The sequence below is a fragment of the Elephantulus edwardii genome, unplaced genomic scaffold (genome assembly GCF_000299155.1).
Source record: "Elephantulus edwardii isolate Elephantulus edwardi_28Jun2011 unplaced genomic scaffold, EleEdw1.0 scaffold00003, whole genome shotgun sequence".
NCBI lineage: Eukaryota > Metazoa > Chordata > Mammalia > Macroscelidea > Macroscelididae > Elephantulus > Elephantulus edwardii.
The window spans coordinates 9,193,225-9,216,827 of NW_006399753.1; the positions used below are offsets into that span (position 1 = coordinate 9,193,225).

The 23,603-nt window shown below is 44.8% G+C and overlaps 1 protein-coding gene across 1 annotated transcript in view; it reads left to right on the forward strand.

Moving 5' to 3' along the window:
- LRRC6 (leucine rich repeat containing 6) overlaps positions 1 to 23,603 on the forward strand; it is a 77,316-nt gene that overhangs the window by 19,960 nt on the left and 33,753 nt on the right. The window contains exons 6-11 of the mRNA XM_006879454.1: positions 769 to 995; positions 7,222 to 7,413; positions 9,327 to 9,404; positions 13,175 to 13,240; positions 18,641 to 18,710; positions 19,594 to 19,689. Coding sequence (XP_006879516.1) covers positions 769 to 995; positions 7,222 to 7,413; positions 9,327 to 9,404; positions 13,175 to 13,240; positions 18,641 to 18,710; positions 19,594 to 19,689 — 729 coding nt within the window. The remainder of the gene's footprint in view (positions 1 to 768; positions 996 to 7,221; positions 7,414 to 9,326; positions 9,405 to 13,174; positions 13,241 to 18,640; positions 18,711 to 19,593; positions 19,690 to 23,603) is intronic.

Consider the following 23,603-nt stretch of genomic DNA (forward strand, 5'->3'; position numbering starts at 1 on the left):
CACAGATAGACCTGCAGGCTGGACGGGGTAGGGAAGGTGCTTCACCGGGAACTTGAAAGAAGGGGGAACGCGATTCAACTCTAGACTTTTAGTGACTATGTCTTTGAAATCTTATGATCTTAGGGCTATGAACAAAGCCATTCTCGTTCAACTTGTGCATAGACTTTGTCTTTCTACAGTAGATGTACTGAATTAGAATCCACACCTTGCCAAGATCCCCAGGAGATTCTTACAGACCCCGTGACAATAGAGATTCTGACTCAATTCATCCGGGATTGTCTTGTTTCTATGTACCATAGAATTGGAATAAACTTACAGCTGATCCTCCAGCGGTCAGGTGTAAATCACAAGAGAGGATATTCGCCATCTTTGTCCTTCAGAGTAGCCGCTGGCCCCGAACCACATACCTTTGGGGTGATAGTGCAACTCTTTACTCACTAGGCTGCCAGAGCCCTAACATCAATATGTTGTTGTTGCTGTTGTTGTGTGCCATAGAGTCGGAACTAACCCATAACTGACCCTCTGCTGGGTTTTCAGAGGCAGTTAATCACATGGGAGGAGATTGCCCATCCTTCTCCCTTCTCCCACGGGGCAGCTGGTGGCCTCGAAATGTGTACCTTTGAGATTGCAACACAGCTTCTTGCCACCAGGCCACCCAATATAGTACATTATTATTTCCAAGTTTAAACTATTCTAATCAAAGTCAACCAGGGACTGATTTGAGTGGCTGCTTTGAATAACTGTACTGTTGTGGTGGTTTTATTGAAGTGGCTGGATGGTAAAGAGATAGAACGTGCCGAGAGGATCCAGGCTTTGCAGAGCTACCCAGAAATTCAGCAACAAATCCGCGAGCAGGAAAGAGCCTACTGCCTCAAGCGAGCCAAAGACAAGGAGGAGGCACAGAGGAATCTCCAGCAGGAGCAGGGAACCGGAGCAGAGAAGGGAAGTCGCCCCGGCTGTGATGGACGGAGCTACACAGATGCCAACATGGCACAGTACGTAAAACCGAGTTCACTTCCTAGGTCACTTATTAATAGCAGCAAACCACGTTCCTTACCAAGATCTTCGGTGTGATTTATTTGGAGGTTTATTTTAACAATAAAATATGAGTGAAGAATATGACCATCTCATTTAGAGAGCTCTGGTGGGTTAGTGGTAAGGAATTGCACTGCCAGTCCAAAGATACGTGGTTCAAATCCTCCAGGGGCTCCGTGGGGAAAAGATGAACAATCTCATCCCATGTGAATTACTGTCGCCCAGAGCCTGCCGGAGTGCCACTAGGAGTTGGTTCTGACTCAATGGTACACAACAACAACGACAACTGTTTGGGGCAATGCTTTGAGACTTTTGTTCTTTAGGGGGGGAAAGGGCCTTTCCAAAGTAACAACTTTAATGTGCATCTTAAATTGTCTTCAGACTAATAGCAATGAAAGAAAGATTTACAGGAAAAAAACCAGATTAACAGGTGTACCCTGGTTTATACAAGAGATACTCCAGCAAAGTCAAATGCAAATCACCTTATTGTAAATGGAATAATTTTGATTGCACCATAGAAATATTTGATTTTGCAAATTATATGATGAATGTGCTTTTAATGTGATTAACAACTCTTTAATTGATCATTGTATAAATCTAAAATTTTAATTCCGGTTTATTTTAAGTGAATTGCAACTATAATCAGTTGATCTGAGTTTTAAAAGGAATACTTTAAATACCTTGTTAACTAACCACTTAAAATTGAGAAAATAATTATAAAATATTTCGTGCTTATGTGAATACAAGGAACCCTGATGTCACAATAAGTTAACAGCAAGATTCAGTGGTTCAAATAGCTGCCCCTCGGGAGAAAGATGGAAAGCTGAGGCCGGCTGCTTGTAGCAAGACGACAGCCTTGGAAGCTCTACGGGGTAGCACTGTTCTCTCGCTGTAGGGCTGCTATGAGCTGGCAGCAAATTGATGATGGTGGGTGAGTCACTAAATGTTCAAAACCCAATTACATAAACTGCTGTAGCCCACTACCCAGATTCAAGGAACCCTAATGTTTTTCTTTGGACTTTTAAAGTATACAAATGACAAACTTTCATCGATAGAATAGATGCCTCCTAGGTGTTTTGCTCAAATTTCATTCCTCACTTCTTCCCTAGTGATGTCCACTATCCTGGAATCAATGTCTTTAATATTCTTACTCCATAATTTAAAAAAATTAATTTAAAAAAAAATTTTAAACAGCCCCTCAAGCTCATAGTTGAACCTTCTGCAGGTCTTCGAGTCTGTGCATTTCACAGGAGGAGATTGCCTGTTTTTCTCCATGGAGTAGCTGGTGGATTTGAGTCCCTAGTGAGGGGGCATCTTTGCACTGGCAGCCCAGCTCTGTACAGACTTGACGCCTCCTTAACCGGGAGTGTTGTGGTGTTTCTCTGAAGCAGGAATACTGTCTGACTGTCATTCACTGAGAAGCTTATGAAGTCTGTGCACATGTGGGCTTGTAGAACTAGTGCATTCGTTTTAACTGTGGAACAGCATTCCATGGGGTGAATAACACACAAGTCATCCCAGAAATAACATGCTCAGGATTTATTCGTTGGCCTTGACCTACCAGAGAGGCATCAGTGGTAGCCCCCTGCGCGGCCCTGCCCACCAGCTGGGCCAGTCCCCTCTAGATGTCCATCTCAGCAGTCCTCCCTCTCTCAGCTCCTCGGCAATGTGACACGCGACATATGGATCCTTATGCAGATGTCTCCAGGGTATGGGGCTCGCAATTTCCTATCCCTGAAAACTCACTGAAGGGCAGCTATGGCTTGGTTCCAACTCGACGGTACATAACAGCAGCATGTGCCAAGCAGTGGCGTTGCCCTGTCCCAGGTCACAAACCTATTTCCAGCTTTCTCTGAATCACCAGACTGCTTGCTGAGGAAGTCATACATTATTGTATACTCGTATTGCATGTATATATGAGAGTTGTTGTTGTTGTTAAGTACCGTCGAGTCAGAGGCGACTCATAGCAACCCTATGAATGAAAGACCTGGACACCGATATAACTTTTATCCTTTCTCCAGGTTCATAGGGTTTCTGGAAGCAAGCCATTATGGAAGTGGATGCCTCTCCTGCTTTCAAGCTTGTTTTAATCTGGCAGCTCCACCAAACACTGTCCACCATGGGTAACCATTCTCACATTTGACACATCGGTGTCACAGTGTTCAGTATCACAGCAACCACGAGTTACCTCTGTATATAGCAAGTAGACATACCAGGGTTACACGACCTAGAAGAATGTTTCACCAATAATAGCAAACTCAAAAATATTGGCAAGTAATTTGTAATATGGTACTTTGATTGTTGTCCAATTGGATTACTGTAATTGCTAGTGAATTTGAAAATGACTAGTGATTTTGAAGAGGGAACTCTGGTGGCCTAGTCTGTTAGGGAGATGAGTTGCCAGCCCAAAGGACAAGTCTTTCTGAGGGCTCCAATCCACCAGGGGCTCCAATTTCCTGGAGAAACAGGGGGAGTGGCCTCCATGCATTTACCTCCTTGGAAACTCAACAGGGGGTCGGCTGTGATTTGCTTCTGACTTAACTTGATGGCAGTGAGAAAGTGAGCTTGAAAACTTAGGTATTCATAGACGCCTCGGACTTCCTCCGTTTTTACCCTCTGCCTATTTTAAACAAGTTATAAGGTTGGTTGTTGTTGATTTATAGCTCTTTTATATTCTGTATTTACATTCTTTGGTTGCTATGTGCTTTGAGAATATCTTCTCCCTGCCTGGGCTCAGGTTTTAATCTTATTAAATGGTTCTGTTTTCTAAAATGTCAGTATGTTAATATAGTTAAACTTATTTTTGTATTTCTTATCTCATTTATTAAATTCTTCATTACCTGGGTGTCATAAACGTACTTTTTCTTCCAGTTTTTTCTAAAGATTATTTGTTTTCTGTTTAAGCCTTTTTCTTTCTGTGTAAGGGTTTGCGTAAGGTACTAATTGTTTTACATATTTTAATTGTTGTTATATGCCATTAAGTCACCCACAACTCATAGTGACTCTATATACAACAGCTCTGAGCCCTGCCCTAGCCTGAGCCAATCTCACTGTTACAGCACACCTACTCCCATCAGCCCGGCCACTGTGTCAGTCCATCTCCTCCAGGCAAGATAGCTAATTGTCTGTATCATTCAGAAAAACTACTCCTGAGTACTGTTCTCCCAGAAGCCCCAGTGGCACAGTAGTTAAGAGCTCGCCCTCTTAGCGAAAGGCCAGTGGTTCAAATCCATAGCCACTCTGAAGGAGAACGATACCTCAATCCACCTCAGCAGTCTACTTCCATAAAAATTAAAACAAGAACCAAAGACACAAATTTTTTGCCATCAGTTAGAACCAACTCACTGTTGACCCTCCTTTGGATTTCCAAGGCTGGAAATTTCCTAATTATCTCAATATAGGACAAAAAAGAATTTCATTCCTCACTTCCAAGGCTGGACATGTCCCATCTGTTTCTCTTGGAACTGCTGGTTGATTCAAATTGCTAGGAGTTTCCTGCTCAAAGCCCTGTGGTCGACAGCACCAGCACTCCCTGGGAGTGTGGGAAACCCTGTCTTGTGGGATGCTCTCAGTTACAGTCGACTCAGTGATAGGAGAGTTTCTCCTTCTGCTGGTCTGTCAGCTGTTTCGCCACCACACCTCCGGTGACTGCAGCGACAGGTCTAAGCACAGCAGGGAGACAGGACAGAGGAGACCTTGGCAGGGTTCCGATCTGATGGATACAGGAGCGCTCTGACTAGAGGCAGTTCGGTGGAAAATAACATAACTACAATGTGCTCACAGGTCAGGACCTCAGCTCTAAACGTCGCTCCCTGGGAACACCCCTCATGGTTTGAATTTGTCTAGTTGTATTGGATATTGTATTAGTATTTTATTGGGTATTGCATCTTATCTAGCTGTATTGCTATACTGGGTTAAGTGTTGAGCTGTTTATTGCAAGATCAGTGGTTCAAACCCACAGCACAAAGCTGAAGGAGGCTATTTCTGTCTAGATTACTGTCTCAGGCACCCGGTGGGGCAGTTTTACCCTGCCTTATGGGGTCTTGATGAGTCAGAATCCACTCAGTGGCAGTGGACTTGACTTTGCCTCACAGTAAATCCTGCTATCTGGTAGAAGATATTCTCACGTTCAAAATTATTTTGGCTGTTCTTTGTTCTTTACTCTTCTGTATGAAAATTTGAACCCACCAACCAAGTTCCCTAAAACTCCCCGGTGGGATTGTGATTAAAACAGCATTTACTATTTATGTTAATTGGGAGAAATTCAGCATCTTCATGACATTTATGTCTTCCTTGCTGAATTCTGAAATAACTCTCCGTATTTACTTAGACCGCCTTCTGACTCCTGCAATAAGATTTTGTAATTTTCTCAATAAAGGTCTTACACCCTTTTTTTATTGGATTTATTCACTATCTTGCAGAATAAGATTTTAAAAATGGACTTGGACTTGGTTCTGCTCATGGATAAAGAGACAAAGGAATTCTAAATAATGATATTGCCCTAAGCAATCTTACCCTTGAAGAAAGATGCAAGGGTTGGTCTGAGGACTCTCCCGTGTTCCCTATGTAGCATGTTTGTGAAAAGGTTTGCCAATTGTCATGCCCCCTTTACTTCCTCTGTGGTGTCTGGGAAGACCTCTGCTGGGGGCTGGAGCAGCGGCAGAGAGAGGGGAGCACTGTGTGCTGTGTGTGAGTTTTAGAGGAAGGAAAATCTTCCAAAAGAAATGGCTCAGGAGGAAGTCTGACGATGACTGTGGGGTTTTGCTACACCAGCCACTGCCATCCATGCCAGCCACTGTCGATTCTGATGGACTCTGACTGCCTAGTTGCCCTCCCTATAGGACAAAGTAGACCAACCCCACAGGGCTGCCAAAAAAAAAAAAAAAAATACTACTCGGAATATTATTGCTTTTTAATTTTTGATTCATGTACTTTTAACTTCTTAGTTAAATTTCTGTCTTCTAGGCTGCAACACTTCCATGATACATCTTCAAGGATATGAACATGTACGGCTAAGCACAATTGATAACAGTGCATCTAAATTCCAAAATCAATCTCCATAATAGTCTATGTGTTTCCTACTGCCAAAGGGGCCCTTTAGAGTAGTGAGAGAAGATCTTCACCCTGAAACCCACAGCGTCCCTTTTCAGCAGGAAGTAGCTAAGAGAATACGCCATCCCCTTTTCCTTATGAATCAGGGTGAAGTCTCTCTCAGGGAGGAGTGATAGGGAATGGCAAAGAACACACTGACAAAGGAGATTAATCAGAACTGGCTTTGACAAGCACTGTGGCAATTGGACAATTAAAACAGACATTCGGGTGGGGGGGGAAGAAGAACGAACTGGGGAGGAGGGTAGAGAAAACAGTGCAACAATGAATGAATGAAAACCCAAAATCTCTGTAAATGTTCATTAAAACTAATAAAATTTAATAATAATTAAAAAAAAAAAAGACTGGGACTCCCTGTGCGTGCAGACAACCTCATCTCTCCTGATGAGAAGCTGTGGACTCGAATTATAACCTTTGGTGAGCAGCCAAGCACTTCACCCCCTGAACCACCAGGGCTCCTGGTTTTGGTAAAGATGAGTAAGGCTCCTTCTATTTCTACATAATACAGCACTTTATCGTATCTGGAAATGCATTTTTATGAAATTATTTTTCATCCTATATCGAGATAATCGTGTTTTTCTGGTAAAGAATTAAATCACATTGACAAATTATCTAGTATTGATCATCGTTGAATTTCTAGGATAAACCTACTTTGATTGTGATATAAATTTGTTGTTGTTGATTGCCTTTGAGTCAAGCACAACTCCTAGTGACCCTATGAACAAAAGGCCTGAAGCCCCTCTACAACTAATGACGTTTATCAAAGTTCATAGAGTTTCCAGAGGCGTGTTATTTAGGAAGTGGATGCTGCTCCTGCTTCCAAACCTGTTAGTGTGTTAAGTGCTGTTGAGTCGCCTGTGATGTATAGTGACCCTGTGCACAGCAGCTCTGAATCCTGCCCTGTTCTGAGCCAGTCTCACTGATTCCGACACACCAACCGCCATTACCCCAGTCACTGTATCAATCCATCTCATCCGGGGCCTCCCTCTCCTGCATTTATGAAAAGTAAAGAATAGATGATTTAGGGGATGTTTTCTAGAAGCTTCCATGTGCAGCCTCATGCTTGCGTCTCTCCAGCCCGCCTTCTTCAGACAACCGAGAGCACCTCTCAGCATCCGAGATACAAGAAGACCAGTGTCAGGAAAAGAAACTGGATGAAATCGAAGAAGACCTGGCCTTCTGGAACAAGCCCTCATTGTTTACTCCAGAATCAAGACTGGAAACCCTTAGACATATGGAAAAACAACGGGAAAACCAGGAAAAATTAAGGTATTTCCTTTCCCCTTTTCACTGAGATGACAGCACCATAGAATATATTTTCATGACCAGAGTACTCCACACATTTCTGTGTTCAGACAGACTTGCCGTTCCCTCTAACAGATTTCTGTTGACTTGTATCCACTAACATGCATTAGCTTCACACCACCTTCTTTAGATTCATATTCATTCTGTCATTTGAAGTGGGGTTGTTTGTTGTTTTTTAAGCATTCTAGCCTTTTAAATGTGAGCTAGTGGTATGAAGCTGTGCTGCAATCCCAGAGGTACGTGGTTCAAATACTGCTTTAGAGATTAGGATGGTCAATCTCCTTCTGTGCGGTTAACTGCCTCTGAAAACCCACTGGAGGGTCTGTTGTGGGTTGGTTCTGACCCGATGGTACACACCATGGTAACAGGATGGTCTAGGTCAGACCTTCTCCTGTGTTTGTTTTCCTTTTGTCTATAAAACCAGTGATTAGAAATGCGTTTTTTAGACCTTATCTTTTCCTAATTAAACTTTCTTGCACATTAAACAATATGTGTATGCTTTTGAATAGTTATTCTTTCTCAGAAGCTCTCATATCTTAGCTATTATTTCCAGGTTTGTGTTTTTGGAGGCAGGTCTTACATTAGTCCATCATTTTTTCAAGTCTAGAACCTATCACTTTGTTCTAGATAGAACCTATCACTTAGAGGAATGTTTGCTGTTCATAATATTAAGAGTGTGATCCAGGAGCTCTGAGACACTCTAATTGCATGGCCATGGCGCAAACAAGGTACAGTATCTCACGCTATGCTTAGCAGCTGTTGTCGTTGTTGGTATGAGCCATCAAGCCGACTACGGCTCTTAGCAACTCCTGCATTATTTCCTCAGCATCAGCTTCAGGAGAGTGAAAGGGCTTTGACCCACGTGGCCCTCCCCTGTCCTGCTTGAATGACTTCGTGTTCTGTGTCCAAGTTCCACATGAGCACAGTTAAGTGGTCTCAAATCCTGTACCATTGTTTGTTATTTTTGCCATCCACCCAGCTGAGTATGTTTGCAGTCAATAAAACACAAGGACACATCCTCTTAGAATTCTCTGTTTTTAGCTGGGACATATTTGATGCCAGCAATGATAGTCTGTGTTCCATACCTTCCGAATACAGCTTGAATTCCTGGCAGCTCCCTGTTCATACACTGCTCCAACCATTTTTTATTTATCTTCAGCAAAATGTTACTTGTGTTTGATGTTAATGCTACTGTCGGATAATTTCGGAATTCTGCTAGATCACATTTAAAAAAAAATAGACACAAGTTTAGATGCCCGTGTGTGTACACGTCCTCACAAAATGCACCGCGGATACTTGAGCAGGCCAGGAGGGGAGCAGCCAGCCGCCACTGCGCAGCCGCACAGCACTTCGCAGGGTTTGTCTGCTACAGCTGATCCTGCCCTCTGCCACTGCTGGGCAGTCACTGGCTCTGCGGTTACAAAGAGTGTCACGATTGACATCTTTTTACCTACATCCTCGGTGCTGGCGTTTTTATTTCTGGAGATTGTATTCCACTGGGTGTTTTTCAAAGTAGTCATTTTAACTAAAGTAGAAGCTGTCTACACAAAAGGAAATGGGAAATTGACAGTTATCTGGGTAACTCGTGCATAAAATAGACTGTTTTAAATATTCATGGCTATCTCACGAGAAGGAGGCCCTCTCCCTGGAACACTCTATACGTGTTCCGGTCACCTCTGTGTTTTGCAGGTAGAGCAACAGTCAGGCAGACACCCGACGTGACTGTCGGTTCCTGATTCAGCGTGAGGGAAAGGACTTCACCACAGCACATTGCCGCTGTACTCAAAAGGTCTTCATAATGCTTCTTCAACCATTTTGAAAAAAATGTAATTACTTTATGTTCTCTCTTCTTGTTTCTACCCCCTCCCAACCTAAAGTGAAAAGAAGAAGAAAGTGAAACCACCCAGGACTCTGATCACAGAGGATGGCAAAGCTCTGAATGTGAATGAGCCCAAGTGAGTGAGTCTGGAGGGAGACCTGACCTTGTGCTGGCTCACGCTTTTGGGGAAGGAAGTGAAAATGTGTTAGAGGTTATGGAGGTTGTGGAGGGAGTGATGGTGGTGTGGTCCCTAGGCAGTTACACGAGGTCATGCCTGTCTGCTGGTTCAAATCCACCATGGCTTCAGGGGAGAAAGATGGCCAATCTCCTTCCATGTGACTGACAAGGTGAGAAACCCAATGGAGGTTCATCTCCAAGGCAGCTCTGACTTGACATCTGGTCCTGCTGTAACAGATAACACGAGTGGGTCACTTGAGCCTGCAGAAACTTCTCTTATGGTTTTGAAATGCAAATCAGAACAACTCTGAGATATCTTCTCTCCCCAGTCAGAATAGCAAAATTTAACAGAACAGCAAGCAACAAATGCTGGCGAGGTTGTGGAGAAACGGAAACCCTTATTCACTGTCCATGGAAATGTAAAATGGTGCAACCACTGGGGAAGGCGGTATGGCGCTTTCTCAAAAAGTTGGAAATAGAGATACCATTTGACCCAGCAATTCCACTACTGGGAATATACCCGAAAGAGACCATAACTGCCACCCAAGCAGATATATGCACATCCATGTTTATCGTGGCTTTGTTCACAATAGCAAGGAGTTGGAAACAACCTAAGTATCCATCAACAAAAGAATGGATAGATAAGCTGTGGTATATTCACACAATGGAATACTACACTTCATTGAAAAACAAGGTACTCATGCAATATTATTCAAAATGGGTGACCCTGGAGGACATTATGCTGAGTGAAATATCTCAGTCACAAAAGGACAAATACTTCATGGTGCCACTGTTGTAAAACAGGACTGACATCAGGATTGGGGGGAGACTGAGAAAGATGGGTTCAATAATGTATACTGCATTGGAACAGATGAGGGAGAAAACTATTTAAAAGGGATCTGTGATTAGGTATTTTTGTCATAACAGGAGTCTAAAGCGAAGGCTACATGGTAGAGTGGACCTGGGGGGAGGGATTGCAAACAATGAAAGAATTTTTCTTTTACTTTTCCAAGAGGGCAGTGTACAAGGGGGGAGGGTTGGGAGGGGGAAAAGTGCAACAATGAATGAATGGAAATCCAAAGTCTCTGTAAATTTTCATTTAAATTAATAATTAAAAATAAAATTTAAAAAAAGACACTTCTCTTATGGTTTAGAAGGCTGGATGTCCAAGTTCAGCAGGACAGCTGTAGGAAAAGGCCCTCTCTCTTTGTCTTGATTATGAGGAAGTTTCTTGCCTCCTGTTGCATCTGTAGTCCAGGCATTGCTGGGAAATCTCCAGGTCAAAGAGCCACATTGCATAGGGGCCTGGGCACAAAAACAGGAGTCCCACTCCTGGAAATTCTTTCTTAGTGGTCTGGAGTTCCACTCTTACTGGCCCTGAGTCCCCTTCTTGGCTCTATTCCCCCCAAGCCCTGTGTTTTTGTAGGATGAATGACACTATCTCATAGGTCACATCCTAGGCAATTTCTCTTTGTATCATATTAGAGCTGTGATGTGATTAAGAGGTGTAGCCTTCTTACAAATCATGGAAGATCACTGCATAGCTCTCACATTGTTGCTGTTGTTATGTGCTGTTGAGTCCTCTGCCCTTTCCTGAGCCAGTCTCACTAATTCAGACACACCAGCTCTCATTGCCCCAGTTACTGTATCAACCCACTTCATCTGGGGTCTTCTCCTACACTGTACCTCCACCCTTCTGAGCATGATGTCCTTCTCCAAGGACCAATCTTTCCAGGCTACGTGCCCAAAGTATGTGAGCTTCAAAATCCAAGCCTCCAAGGAGAAACTTGGTTTCACTCTCTAGATGATAGAACTATTTCTCTTCTAGGCAGTCCATGGTATGCTCAAGACTCTTCTCCAGCCTCACAATTCAAAGGCATCGATTATTCTGTCATCCATAGTCATTGTCCAGCTCTCTGATACATAGCAAGTACTTGCAAAGACCATGGCCTGGATTAGGCGCACCTTAGTCTCTAGACTGACATCATTGCTTTTTAGTACTATAGAGAGGATTGTTGTTGTTATGTGCCTTCAACTACAACTCATAGTGACACTGAGGACAGGTCTGAACTCTGCTCTGTCCTGGGCCATCCTCATCATCTCTGATATCCTTGCGCCTGTTGCTACAGTCCCCTGTCAGTCCATCTCAGTGAAGGTCTCCTTTCTCTTGCCCGCCACGTCACCAAGCATCATGTCCTTCTCCAAGAACTGCCCCCTCCTAACAACATATGCGAAGTACGTAAGGAGAAACTTCACCATCCTTGCCTCCACGGAGTGCCCCTGCTTGCCATCTCTCCAAGACATCTTTGCTCTTTTTGCAGTCATGGGATATTCAGTACTCTTCCCCAACACCATCACTCAAAGGCATTGATTATTCTCCTGTCATCTAAGGGACACAGTTTAACCCACCTTGCTCATGTAGCTGGGAAGCCTTTCTACAGAGATCTGTGCCCAGTTAAAATCAAGTGTTACACTATGATGAAGAATAGAGGAGCAGAAATAAGTAGAGGAATGAACAGAAACATCTGCCAGAGAAAACCTCTCTGACGTCGCCTCTCAAGGGATATGTCAAGGGAGAGTTGACTTGCTGGTGGGAAGGCAGGACATGAACAAGCCAAGCCAAGGTGGCAGCTTGAGTTCCTGAGGTGAGGTGAGATGAGATGAGTGCATTGGCTGCTTGAGGAACCTCTGAAATTCTGCACAGCAGGGTGGTGGCGAGCCTTGAGACACTGACTATCATAACAGACAGAGATGGCCAGCCTTGTAGCTAACACCACATTTTCATAACAATTTAGCTTGCACCCTTAAAGATTGTCAAGTTAGGTATTTTACAGACTCATGCAATATGTAAATGTGCTGAAAATAAAATTGATCTGGCAATTCTGAGTAATACGTTGACAGCATGGGAGCTGAACCAGCTCAGGGGACAGTGGAAAATGCGAGGGTTTTAGGATCTCATGTGGACTCAGCTGGCCACTGTCCCAGCCATGTTCACCCCTCTGAGTCTCAGACTCTTGATGTGTGGAGGTAACTGATGTGTGCAGTGTGTAAAGCTTTTCCTGGGAGGTGGGAAGATTAACAATCAAAGAAGGATGGGGGGGAAAGAAGACAAAGGAAAAGGCAAACAAGAATGTTAACACTTAAGGGACAGAATGCCAGCCACAGGAAAACAAAACAAACGCTCCTTCTTGTAGCTTTCCATAAAGATTTGCAATGTGTTGTTTTTTAGCTTCAAGCAAACTCGAAATGGAAACAAAAACTTTAGCCACCAGATGTCTCTGTCTCCGCACCAATGCTAATTTGGGGGGTGTATTTTACCTTAAACTCAAAACTCATTGCTGTTGAGTCATTCTGATTCATCAGGGATCCTCCCTTGGATTTCTGGGCTGTGAGTCTTAAAGGGAACAGGAGTAAGTTGGTCCATCTTTCTCCCAAGGAATGACTGGTGGATTCAAGGCACTAGAGAAGCAGAACCTTTTGTGCAACTTGAGCAGAACACTAAGGACTGTGCCCCTGGACCCCGTGGTGGTGCTGCAAATACTCCTCACTTACCAGCGTCTTGTAGGTTTCTGTGGAAATTTGACAGTGAACATAGACGTATTATCCAGCTACCAAAACACATTTGTCATTGGAGATGCGTAGTCAGTTTCCCTTTTGTTTCTGTTCTGGGATGATTTCTATAGTTTTGTTAGGGAAATAATTTTCCCCTCAAATGTGTTCTTTTTTTAGGCTTGACTTCTCTTTGAAAGATGATGAGAAACGTAACCGGATCATCCTAGATCTTGCCGTTTATAGGTAAAGACCTCCCGTTACGTCTCCACTAACTGACATTTCTGTTTTCATTCTCAGTCATAATCGCTTGAGTTCTGATACATGTTGAAATAGAGTTTAGTTGGTCATGCAGTTAAAGGAAGATTGTTGCTTTTTTTTTTTTAATATGGAGAACTTAGCATTTTTTAGAGTGTGAAGTTAAAGGAAAAAGAACTCAATCCACATTTGCATGGCTGTGAACTGAAGAATGTCTGTTTCTCGGGTAGTTCTAGGAGCCTTAGCTGCACAATGTTTATGTGCTTATCTGCTCACGAAAGGTTGGGGGTTCAAACCGACCCAGCCCCTCTGCAGAAGCGGGGCCTGGAGGAGCTTACGCTCTGAGGGTCTAAATCAAGGCGATTATGTATACACACCAAGGCAGAGTTTCAGTAAGTTTGAAGACTTGGTTCTTTTCAGACACTGACACAACTTCTTCTGCGTCCCCCCTACTTAATTGTTGTTGTTGGGTGCCATTGAGTGAGGTATAACTCATAGTGACCGTCTGAACAGCAGGTGTGAACTCTTCTATGCTGGGCTGTCCTCATCATCTCTGGCACACTTCAGTCCATCCTCCTAGTCACAGTGTCCATCCGTTTCACTGAGGGTCTCTGCTGTGCATAAGCCCATTACTGCAGCCACTGAGTCAGTCCATCCCGTTGAGGGTCTTCCCGTCTTCCACTGACAGCCCACTTTTACCAACATGAAGTCTTTTCCAGCGACACACGCCTCCACAGAATGTGCCCTGAGTACACAGGAGGGAATGAACAGATGTGAATGTCACGGATGTATGAACATTTATGTGCATGGACATGAATGAATGCTTTTCTCTTTTTCTGAGTCTTCAAGTGTTCTAGGGTCATTTACTGTGGGAAGGTGGAGGGACGTTGTGGGTTCTGTGGAAGAATTCTCACCTACCATGTGGGAGATGAAGGTTCGATTCCCAGCCAGTACCCCGCCTCCCCCGTCCCAGCACGGCCACCATTTGTCTGTCAGTTGAGGTCTGCATATTGCTATGATGCTGAACAGATATCAGCAGAACTTCTAGGCCAAGACAGACTCAGGGAGAAGGCCTTGTAATCGCCATTCGGAGACCTGCCAATGAGAACCCCGTGGATCCTATCAACTCGTGAGACTGCTGCAGGACCGAGAGGTGTTTTGCTCTCTTTGCATGAGGTCACCGTGAGCTGGGCCAACGTGGTGGCAGCCGGCAGGTACACTGTACTTGGATCTCTGCGTAACCTGCACAGGTGTTGTTAGGTGCCATCAAGTGAACTATGACTCACAGCGACCTCTGAGCAAGAGAGTGACCTTGTCTTCCTGCACCTTCCTCACCATGTCAGATATGCCCAAGTCCACCGATATGGCCACAGTGTCAACCCATCTTGTCGAAGGACTTTCTCTCTCTCTAACCCTCCACCCTTCTCAACATGAAGCCATTTTCAATGACTGGCCCCTGACAACATGCCCCAGGTACGTGAGATGGGATTTCACCATTCCTGCTTCTAAGGGGCACCTTGGTTGCACTTGCTCCAAGAGAGACGTGTCTGTCCTTTTGAGGATCCCTGGAGCTGGTTCCCTCCCTGCTGAGTTCACACCTTCCTCCCCCCTGGTTCCAGCTGAACATTCTCCGTCTCATGCACCTAAGGCCCTTCCACGTGCTGGCCTCAGTGGGTGTGCAGGCCTGCTTCTGCGTGGCTCTGCTGACCACTGCATGCTCGCCGTCCTGTGGAAAGTTGGCTCATCCTCGGGCGCATACATTTCTAAGAGGAGGTGATATTTTTACTGTCTGTAGTAAAAACCCTTCTCTCGCCATGATTCACTCTAAAGGAGTTATGCTAACATCCCTTGTCATCTATATTGGCACAAGGGTGAATACATGAATTCAGAATTCATTTATCCATTGATGCTTATGCTTCTTGACTTGGTTCAGCAAATACCTACAGGATGCCTCCTCCGTGCCAGGCACTGGGAGGCAGCAGCTGGCATATGCTAAGTACAGCCAATGCTTTCGTGGTGCTGCTGGCCCAGCAAAGAGGCTGACAGGAGCGGGGCCAGACTCTACTGCCCAGCCACGCCAGAGAGCAGAGCTGTAAAGAGAAGTGGCAGGGCTGGGTGGAGCCTGGGGGGAGAGAGAGAGAGATTTGGGATTTGGTGGCAAGAACACCAAAAACTGAAGGGAGAGAAGTCAGGCGCTCTTCACAGAACAGGCAAAGATGGGTGCGGACAGAGAAAGCAGACCAGCAGAAATCCTACAGTGCAGGGGAAGGATATGTCGCCTCCTAAACCCAATGCCAGAAAGCTCTGGTGGCCTAGTGGTAAAGAATTGCACTGCAAAACCAAAGGTATGCAGTTCAAATCCACCAGCTACTCCATGGGAGAAAGATGGGCAATCTCCTGCCACACGATTAACTGCCTTTGGAAACCTGCTGGAGGGTCAGCTATGGGTCAGTTCTGACTCCGTGGTGCACAGTGACGACAAGAGAACCACTACAGGTTCACAGCAACCCTACAGGACTCTACAGGATCCTACGGGACGGAGTAGATGTCTCCCAATGGGGTTTCCATTGCTGTAAACCTCAATGGAAACAGATACATCCATCTTTCTGATGTTTCAAAAACCAACTGTTTAGTTACCAACTTTAATCTGTTACAGGCATAGATAAGTAAACCTGAAATTAAAGTAACTCTTGATTCTGTTTTATGTTATGGTTGTAACCTTTTTATTAAATCAGATAAGAGGACCAGGTGCCCTTGGGCTCACACTGACTCATGATACCCCTCTCTGTGTGTGTCAGGAAAGAACCATGCCCCGCAGGGTTTCTGGAGCTGGATTTTCAGGAGTAGACTTTCAGGCTTTCTTTTCAGGCACTGCTGGGTTGACTTGAACCATTAACCTTTTGTTTAACAACCGAGGGCACCAACCGTCTGCACCACTCACAGTGTGCAGATAAAGCACCCAGCCCAAGCTGCTGTCGGATCTGACCCGTGGCGACTGCCCGTCAGGTCTCCTGGGCTGTAAGCCCTCATGGTAGGGGGCTGCCCATCTTTCTCCTGCAGAGGGACCAGTGCATCCAACACACAACAGAAGCAGAGCTCCTTAAATGAATGATGGCTATTGTTGTGTGCCAAAGAACTTGACCCAACGCAGAACCGACCCTCCAGCAGGTGGGATATTCAGAGGCTATAAATGAAAGGACATTGTCCATGTTTTTCACATGGAGCAGCTTCTGGATTCGAACCATATGCCTTTGTGTTAGAAGTACAGCACCTTACCACTAGACCACCAGCACACCCTTATATGAGAGATAATGATATTTTATTAACACTCTCTATGTACCATGGACTGCTGTGAGAATGAACTGCTGTGAGAAACCAGGCTGCTCCTGGGAGGCAAGGATTCTGAAGCTCCATCTGACATACTTTGGACATGTTGCAAGGAGGGACCAGTCCTTGGAGAGGGATGTTATGCTTGGGCCTATGGAGGGACAGTGCAGGAGAGGAAGACCCTTGATGAGATGGATTGATTTAAATACTGGGGTAATGGGGTAGGTGTATCAGAGACAATACAGTTGGCACAGGATAAAGTAGGGTTTAGGGCTTTTGAACATAAGGTCACTGTGAATTGCAGGTGACTCGATAGCACGTAACAACAACATAGACTGTAGGGAGTTCTGGTGGCCTAGTGGCAAGAAGTTGTGCTGCAATCCCAAAGACAGGCTGTTCAAAGCCACCATCTGCTTCATGGAAGAAAGATGGGCGGTTTTCTCCTGTGTGATTAACTGCCTCTGAAAACCTGCTGGAGGGTCAGCTATGCGTTAGTTCTGACTCTATGGTACACAACAACAACAACAACAAAGTATAGTGTCACCATCTCTGACACACTACAGCGCATTGCCGCAATCACCATGTCAAATCACCTGGTTGAGGGTCTTCCTCTCTTTCTCCACCTCTCCGCCTTCCCAAGCATGATGTCCCTCTCCAAGGAATAACGTCTCCTAGCAACATGCCCAAAGCACGTGAGACGAAGCTTACTCATCCTTGCGTCCAGAGAGCACTGTGATTGTACCTTCTCCAAGACGTATCTGTTCCTTTGGCCGTCCATGGGCTCTTCAGCGTTCTTCTCCAGCACCACGTGATTGGTTACTCATTGGGTTGCTATGAGTTGTACTCGACTTGATAACACCTAACAACAACATGGAGAGTTTTAGGAGCTCTGCTCGCTTTAGTGGTAGAAATTACAGTCAAACTAAAGGCACATGGTTCGCACCCAAGGGCTGCTCCACGGGAGAAAGACGGACAGTTTCCTCCTGCGGGATGATCTCTGCCTGTCAACCTGCTGGAGGGTCAGCTATGAGTTGATTCCAGCTCGATGACACCTAACAACAGCAACAACAATACGTATAGGTTATGTGTTCATCTAGAACCAAAAGGTCAACGGTTCAAACACACCATCCTCTTCACAGAGAAAGAAGAGGCAGGCTGCTTCTATAAAGAATTCTAGAATTGCAAGCCCTATGGGACAGTTCCACACCGCCCTGTGGAATTGCTAGAGTAGGAATCTGGAGTGGTTTTCTTTTATTTGTTGTTTTGTGGGGTTGTTTTTTTTTAATGTGTTGGGGACGATAAGTAGATTTTTGTCATTTGTTCTTCATAAAAATATTGCCTGTGGCTCGTGAGTCAAGGGGAGCCCTGGGAACCTGGGGTCACTGCCTGGTGTGTGGAAGGTGTTCCATATGGAGTTGGATGTGCTGGCCTCAGGGAGAGAGGCCAGTGGAGCCGCAGCTGGGCAGCTGCAGGACGGAGATCTGAGAGCCGTGGAGAAGCAGGAGCTGCTGGTGCAGGCCCCACGCTCTGGATTCAGCAGCCTGGCTGTTCACGGTTGTTGTTGTTGTTGTGTACTGTTGAGTCAGAACGATCTGTAGCTAAATCTGTGGCAGGCTTCCAGAGGCAGTTAATCACATGGGAGGAGACTGCCCAGCCTTCTCCTGTGGAGCAGCTTGTGGATTTGAACCGCCTGCCTTCGAGATTGCAGCACAGTTTCTTACCACTAGGTGACCAGAGCTCCCTGTTGATGACAAGGAGCTTAAAATATTGAGGCGAGAGGAGCAGCAGGCTGTTTGTCTGAACCTCTGGGGTTTCAAGCCTTAGGTATTTTTGGGTGAAGGCAATCAATGCCAAACGTGCTCGTGGGTCGAAAAAGGAACTTGCTGATTCATTGAATTTCCTTTAGTCTGGGGATTCATTTAAAACTAATTTTAAAAGACCTGTTTAGCCTAGTCATTTTAAGCTCGGCTCATCCTGTAAATGTGAATTTGTACTAGCATCTCTGTGAAGTCCACGCCCTTTTTCGAGAATGGTGAGATTCCTGTGTGTTTTTTCCCGAAGGTACATGGATACCTCTTTAATCGACGTGGATGTGCAGCCCACTTACGTGAGAGTAATGGTCAAAGGGAAGGTGAGTCTGCGCCGTAGCCCCCAGCAACCGCCAATCACGGAATCCCAGGCTCAGACTATATCAGGTTGCCTCAGCTCTCTGAAATAGTCTTAAATACGGGGAGGAAAGGATCCCACTAGTGAGCTGATTTGCAGACCCCTATGGACGCTGGAGTGTCTATAGGTGGGTCCTTCAGACAGAAAGACATTCAAAACACGAGGGAAACACTGCCCCCTCAGTGAGATCGACTTTATCCCAAGGAGGGAGGGAAGCCTGCACGACTTTCTCTTGCTGGTGTGGCATGGCTCAAAATGAGAAGAAACAGCTGCGGACATCCCTGCCCAGCCAGAATGTGCAGTGTATCCAGAGCATGACTCTCAGAAAACTGGACATTGTAAACAAATGAGATGCATGGAGATCAGTATCCTCGGCAGCACTGAGCCGAAACGGACTGGTGGTGGCCTTTTGAATCAGACCTCTGGTCTGTTGTGCCATAAGTGACAAAGTAGGTGGCATTGATCACCGAAAAGGACATGTCAAGATCTATTCTGAAGCACAATGCTGACATAGATAGGACTATAATTATCCATCCACAAAGAGCTAATAGTCCAGCTATTACTCACCTGGAAGTGCCAACCACGAGTGCTGTGTGTGCAGACACTGGAGAATGTACCATCTGTGACCGATGAATGCCCTGCAGATCTATAGGTGAAGCAGTTCTTGGACGTAGAGTCTAGCTCATGTGTGATTCCTCCCCTCCAGGAATCAGCTCTGAATCGGTTCCCACTCGTGGGTACATAACAACAACAGAGTTTCAGCCTAGTTTCCCAATTGATGTATCTGTTAACTAACCCTCTCATGTAATACATCCTCATCGTAGACTGAACCTCCCATCTGTTTTCAGCCGTTTCAACTTGTGCTTCCTGCAGAAGTGAAACCTGACAGCAGTTCAGCCAGAAGATCTCAGACGACGGGGCATTTGGTGGTCTGCATGCCCAAGGTAAGCGATGCCCCTGGGATCGTGTCACGTCCGTGGACCCGACTCAGAGCTGCTCCCCCTCCGCTGTCGAGCTGACCCTGACCTGCAGGTCAGAGGTGAACTTACCAGAGGCGCTCCAAGCAGATGCGTTGTCCCCTCCCCATCCCCCAATGGCTGGCGGGTTCAAGTCCCCGCCCCTTCAGTTAGCCTATTTCCTGAACCACTGCCCTGAGAGTGCGCCGTAGAACTTGAGCAGTCAGGGCAGGGGATGACTTCAGACTAAGCTGCTTGTAGTGGGGAGAATGAGAAAGTCTGTCCATGTTGACTGCGTAGATGAACAGCCCTGAGACTGAGCACTGGGTGGTCCCTCCATCCATCCCTGTAGCAGTCTTGCCTCTACTTCCCCATAAGTCCCTGCAGCCTCCTCCTGTCTCTGCAGACCAGCAGCTGGCTGCGAGGGGCAGTGGGGGAATCAGAGGATTCTTCCCCAGCCATGCAGGTATCAAAACCAGAAACTCCTCCAGTTAGGGATGTTCAATTTATGTGTAACCCACAGTTACAGACTAAGGAGCTCTGGTGGCCTAGTGGAAAGAAGCTGCGCTGCTATCCCGAAGGCCGGTGGTTCAAATCTACCAGCTGCTCTGCAGGAGAAGGATGGGCAGTCTCCTGCCGTGTAATCAATTGCCTCTGAAAACCCTCTGGAGGGTCAGCTGTGGGTCAGTTCCAACTCTATGATACACAACAACAACAACATTACAGACTTGTCTCCTATAATGACTATTAATAAAAATTCAAGGTACATGCAATGATTCGTAGCAGCAAAAGGGCATTGCTTGTGGCATGTATCAAAGCATTATTATCCCTGTGCTACAAGGTTGTTTCACTGCATTTGGGGTATTTCTTTTCTTCCTTCCTAGAAATGTTCTGTCTATTGTATACTGTCTATTGTATACGGATAGACATTTCACTAAGGGAAGCTAGAATCAATCCATACCTTTTCAACATACAGATTAGACTTAAAATCAATTTAGGAATGAAATGTACTTGTAATCTGGGGGCTTCCTGTGTAATTAAAAATGCCAGAATGATTTATTTTAAAGATTATTTACCTTTTAATTTTTAGAAAGCTTTAGATCTTTGTCACACACGCACGCATGCACACACACACACACACACACACTCACACGTGCACAACTGCCTTTATTAAAAATTTAAAGCTTGTGCTCGCTTCGGCAGCACATATACTAAAAGAATTTAAATCTTTTGTCATCAAGGTGAAGCCAACTCATAGCAGACCATCCAGGAGGTTTTCAAAGGCTGTAAAAGGTATGAGACGCAATAGCCCATCTTCCTTCCAGGGAGTAGCTGATGGATTCGAACCACTAACCTACCAGAGAGGCAGTACAACTCTCTACCCACTAGGCCACCAGAGCATGTGTTGTATGCAGGTGAGGTGTGTGTGTGTGCATATATATATATATATATTTATGGGTATGTACGTTGTATTGGTGGTGGTGATGCCATAGAATTAAGCACCACTCGTAGTAGCACTGTGAACAGCAGATCTGAACTGTGTCCTCTCGGCACCAGCCTCACCATTTTTTATATGCTTGAGCCACTGTTCAAGTCACTGTGTGAGTCCACCTCTCTGAGGGTTTTCCTCTGCTTCTCTGACTCTCCATCTTTCCAAACATGTTGTCTTTTCCCATGGACTTGCCCCTCCTAACAATACACCCAGTGTATGTGAGAAGATGTTTTTTTCATCCTTGCCTCCAAGGAGCATCCTGGTTGCACTTTCTCTAAAACATCCTCGTTTGTTCACTTGGCAGTCCAGAGATATTCTGTATTCTTCTGCAGTACCACAAGTCAAAGGCATCAGTGGTTCTTCTGTCATCCTTTTCACTGCCCAGCTTTCAGGTGCATAGGAAGTAATTGAAAAGACCATGGCTAATCAGGTGCACCTTAGACTTGAAATTCCTTAGAAGTTTGGAGAGGTCCTTAACAGGGGTTCTCCCAGTGCAGCATGTGTTTTGATCTCTTCTCTGCTGGTACCAAGAGTGTTGACTGTGAATCTCAGCAAGATTAAATCATGTACCTATATATTTGTAAAAACAAAGTGTTCCAGATTTTCTAATTTTCTTTGTTTTTGTTTGTAATCCTAAAAGTGTTCCATTTTCTCCATAAAAGATTAAGAAAAATAATGTTTGGGTTTTAAAAAAAGTAGTTGTGGATATTGATAGTAAAACTAATTAAAATACATTTTCCTCCATGTCCTTCATGGTGGGCAGAAACTTCTCACTTGAAAAGTAACCCTTGTAGGTTATTGAACATCTCTCTATAGACCTCAAACCGGGCAGATCAACAAGGTAACCGTATTCCAGCAAACAATGTGTTCAGACACTTGGCAGTTTGTGTCCTGTTGTGCGCCCTGTTTCAGCTCCAGGTCACCAGCTTGACCAAGTGAGAGGTTCTGAGCTCTTTTCACATCATACCTCTGTGTTCCATTTTCTACAACATGTCTCAGCACACTTACCAAAAAGGAAGAAATCCTACAACTAAAGGGAGCATTGAAATAATAAACATAAAGAGATCTGCCTCCTATTAAGAAGGAAAGCGTCACAATAAAATTTAAATTGTAACACAAAATAAAATTTGCATTAAGATACAAACAGCTTTGCGTGTGGGCTGGGTGATTACCTATGCATTTTTAGTTGGGTTATTAGTAATGAAATGAATCTTCCATCCTGCAAAGGCAAGCTGGGTGCCTCTCTGGGGGTCTCCATTCTTCACCCCATCACCATAGTTTTACATGTAATTAACTTTATTCTTTGATGACTTGTCCTTAAAGCGCTTATTAGATAATGAGTAGAATAAGAAGCTTGATATATGTGGTCTGATGATTATAATAAAATCTGTTATGCAATTAAACCCAAACCGGATTCATTACTGTCAGTTGGCTTTGATGCCTGGTGACCCATGAAGACAGAGTAGAAATGACCACAAAGGTCTCCAAGGCTATAATATTTAGGGAAGGGAACGCTGGTGGCCTAGTCATAAGGAGCTGAGCTGCCAACCCAAAGGCACATGGTTTGAATCCACCTGCTGCTTTGCATGGGAAAGATGGGCAGTCTCCTCCCGTGCAATTTACTGCCTCTGAAACCCGCGGGAGGAGCTAAAGGTTGGTTCTAACCTGATGGTACACAACAACAACTGCAACAATCTTTAAGGAGGCAGCCTGGCTTTCTTCCTCGGAGTGGATGGCAGAGTCAGACCACATACCTTTGGGTTAATAGCCAAACTCTTAACTGCTGCACCACCAGTGCTTCTTGTTATATAGCTGTTTATATAATAATACAATAATTTGTATAATTATGTAATAATTTATATAATTGCAGGAGTCTATTGGCATGTGGTATAAAATTGCTGAATTTTAAAAGACTTGTAGGTTCCAGAAACTCAGCACTGGCCAGTCTTTAGAAGAGATTCTGAGTCATCGTGAGACCTGACAGACAGACACACAGATCCTGGCGAAGGGGACGTGCCTGCCTTCCACTGAACCTGTCCCCTAGTGCTGGCACTGTTAGTGTCATCAGTCTGCTCCCACGGCATGGTGACCCTGTACACAGTGGGGAAACATTGCCCAATTCTGCACCCTTTCCGTGATCAGTTGCAGATGTGAACACTAATTCAAAAGTTTCTTTGTATGTGTATTTGTTTGTTTGACTGTGGTTTGGGTGAAGGTACACAGAGCAAGTTAGTTTTCCATTTGACAATTATATATATTTTGTTTCATACTATTGGTTGCTATATTCTCAATACAACAGAATTCTTTCTACTTCCTCCCTAGGTTGCCTGCTTCTATTTCTATTCATCCATCTTTCCGGCCCCCTCTTGATTTTTCAGCTTTGTTTTTGTACTGAGAAGTTCATTCCTTC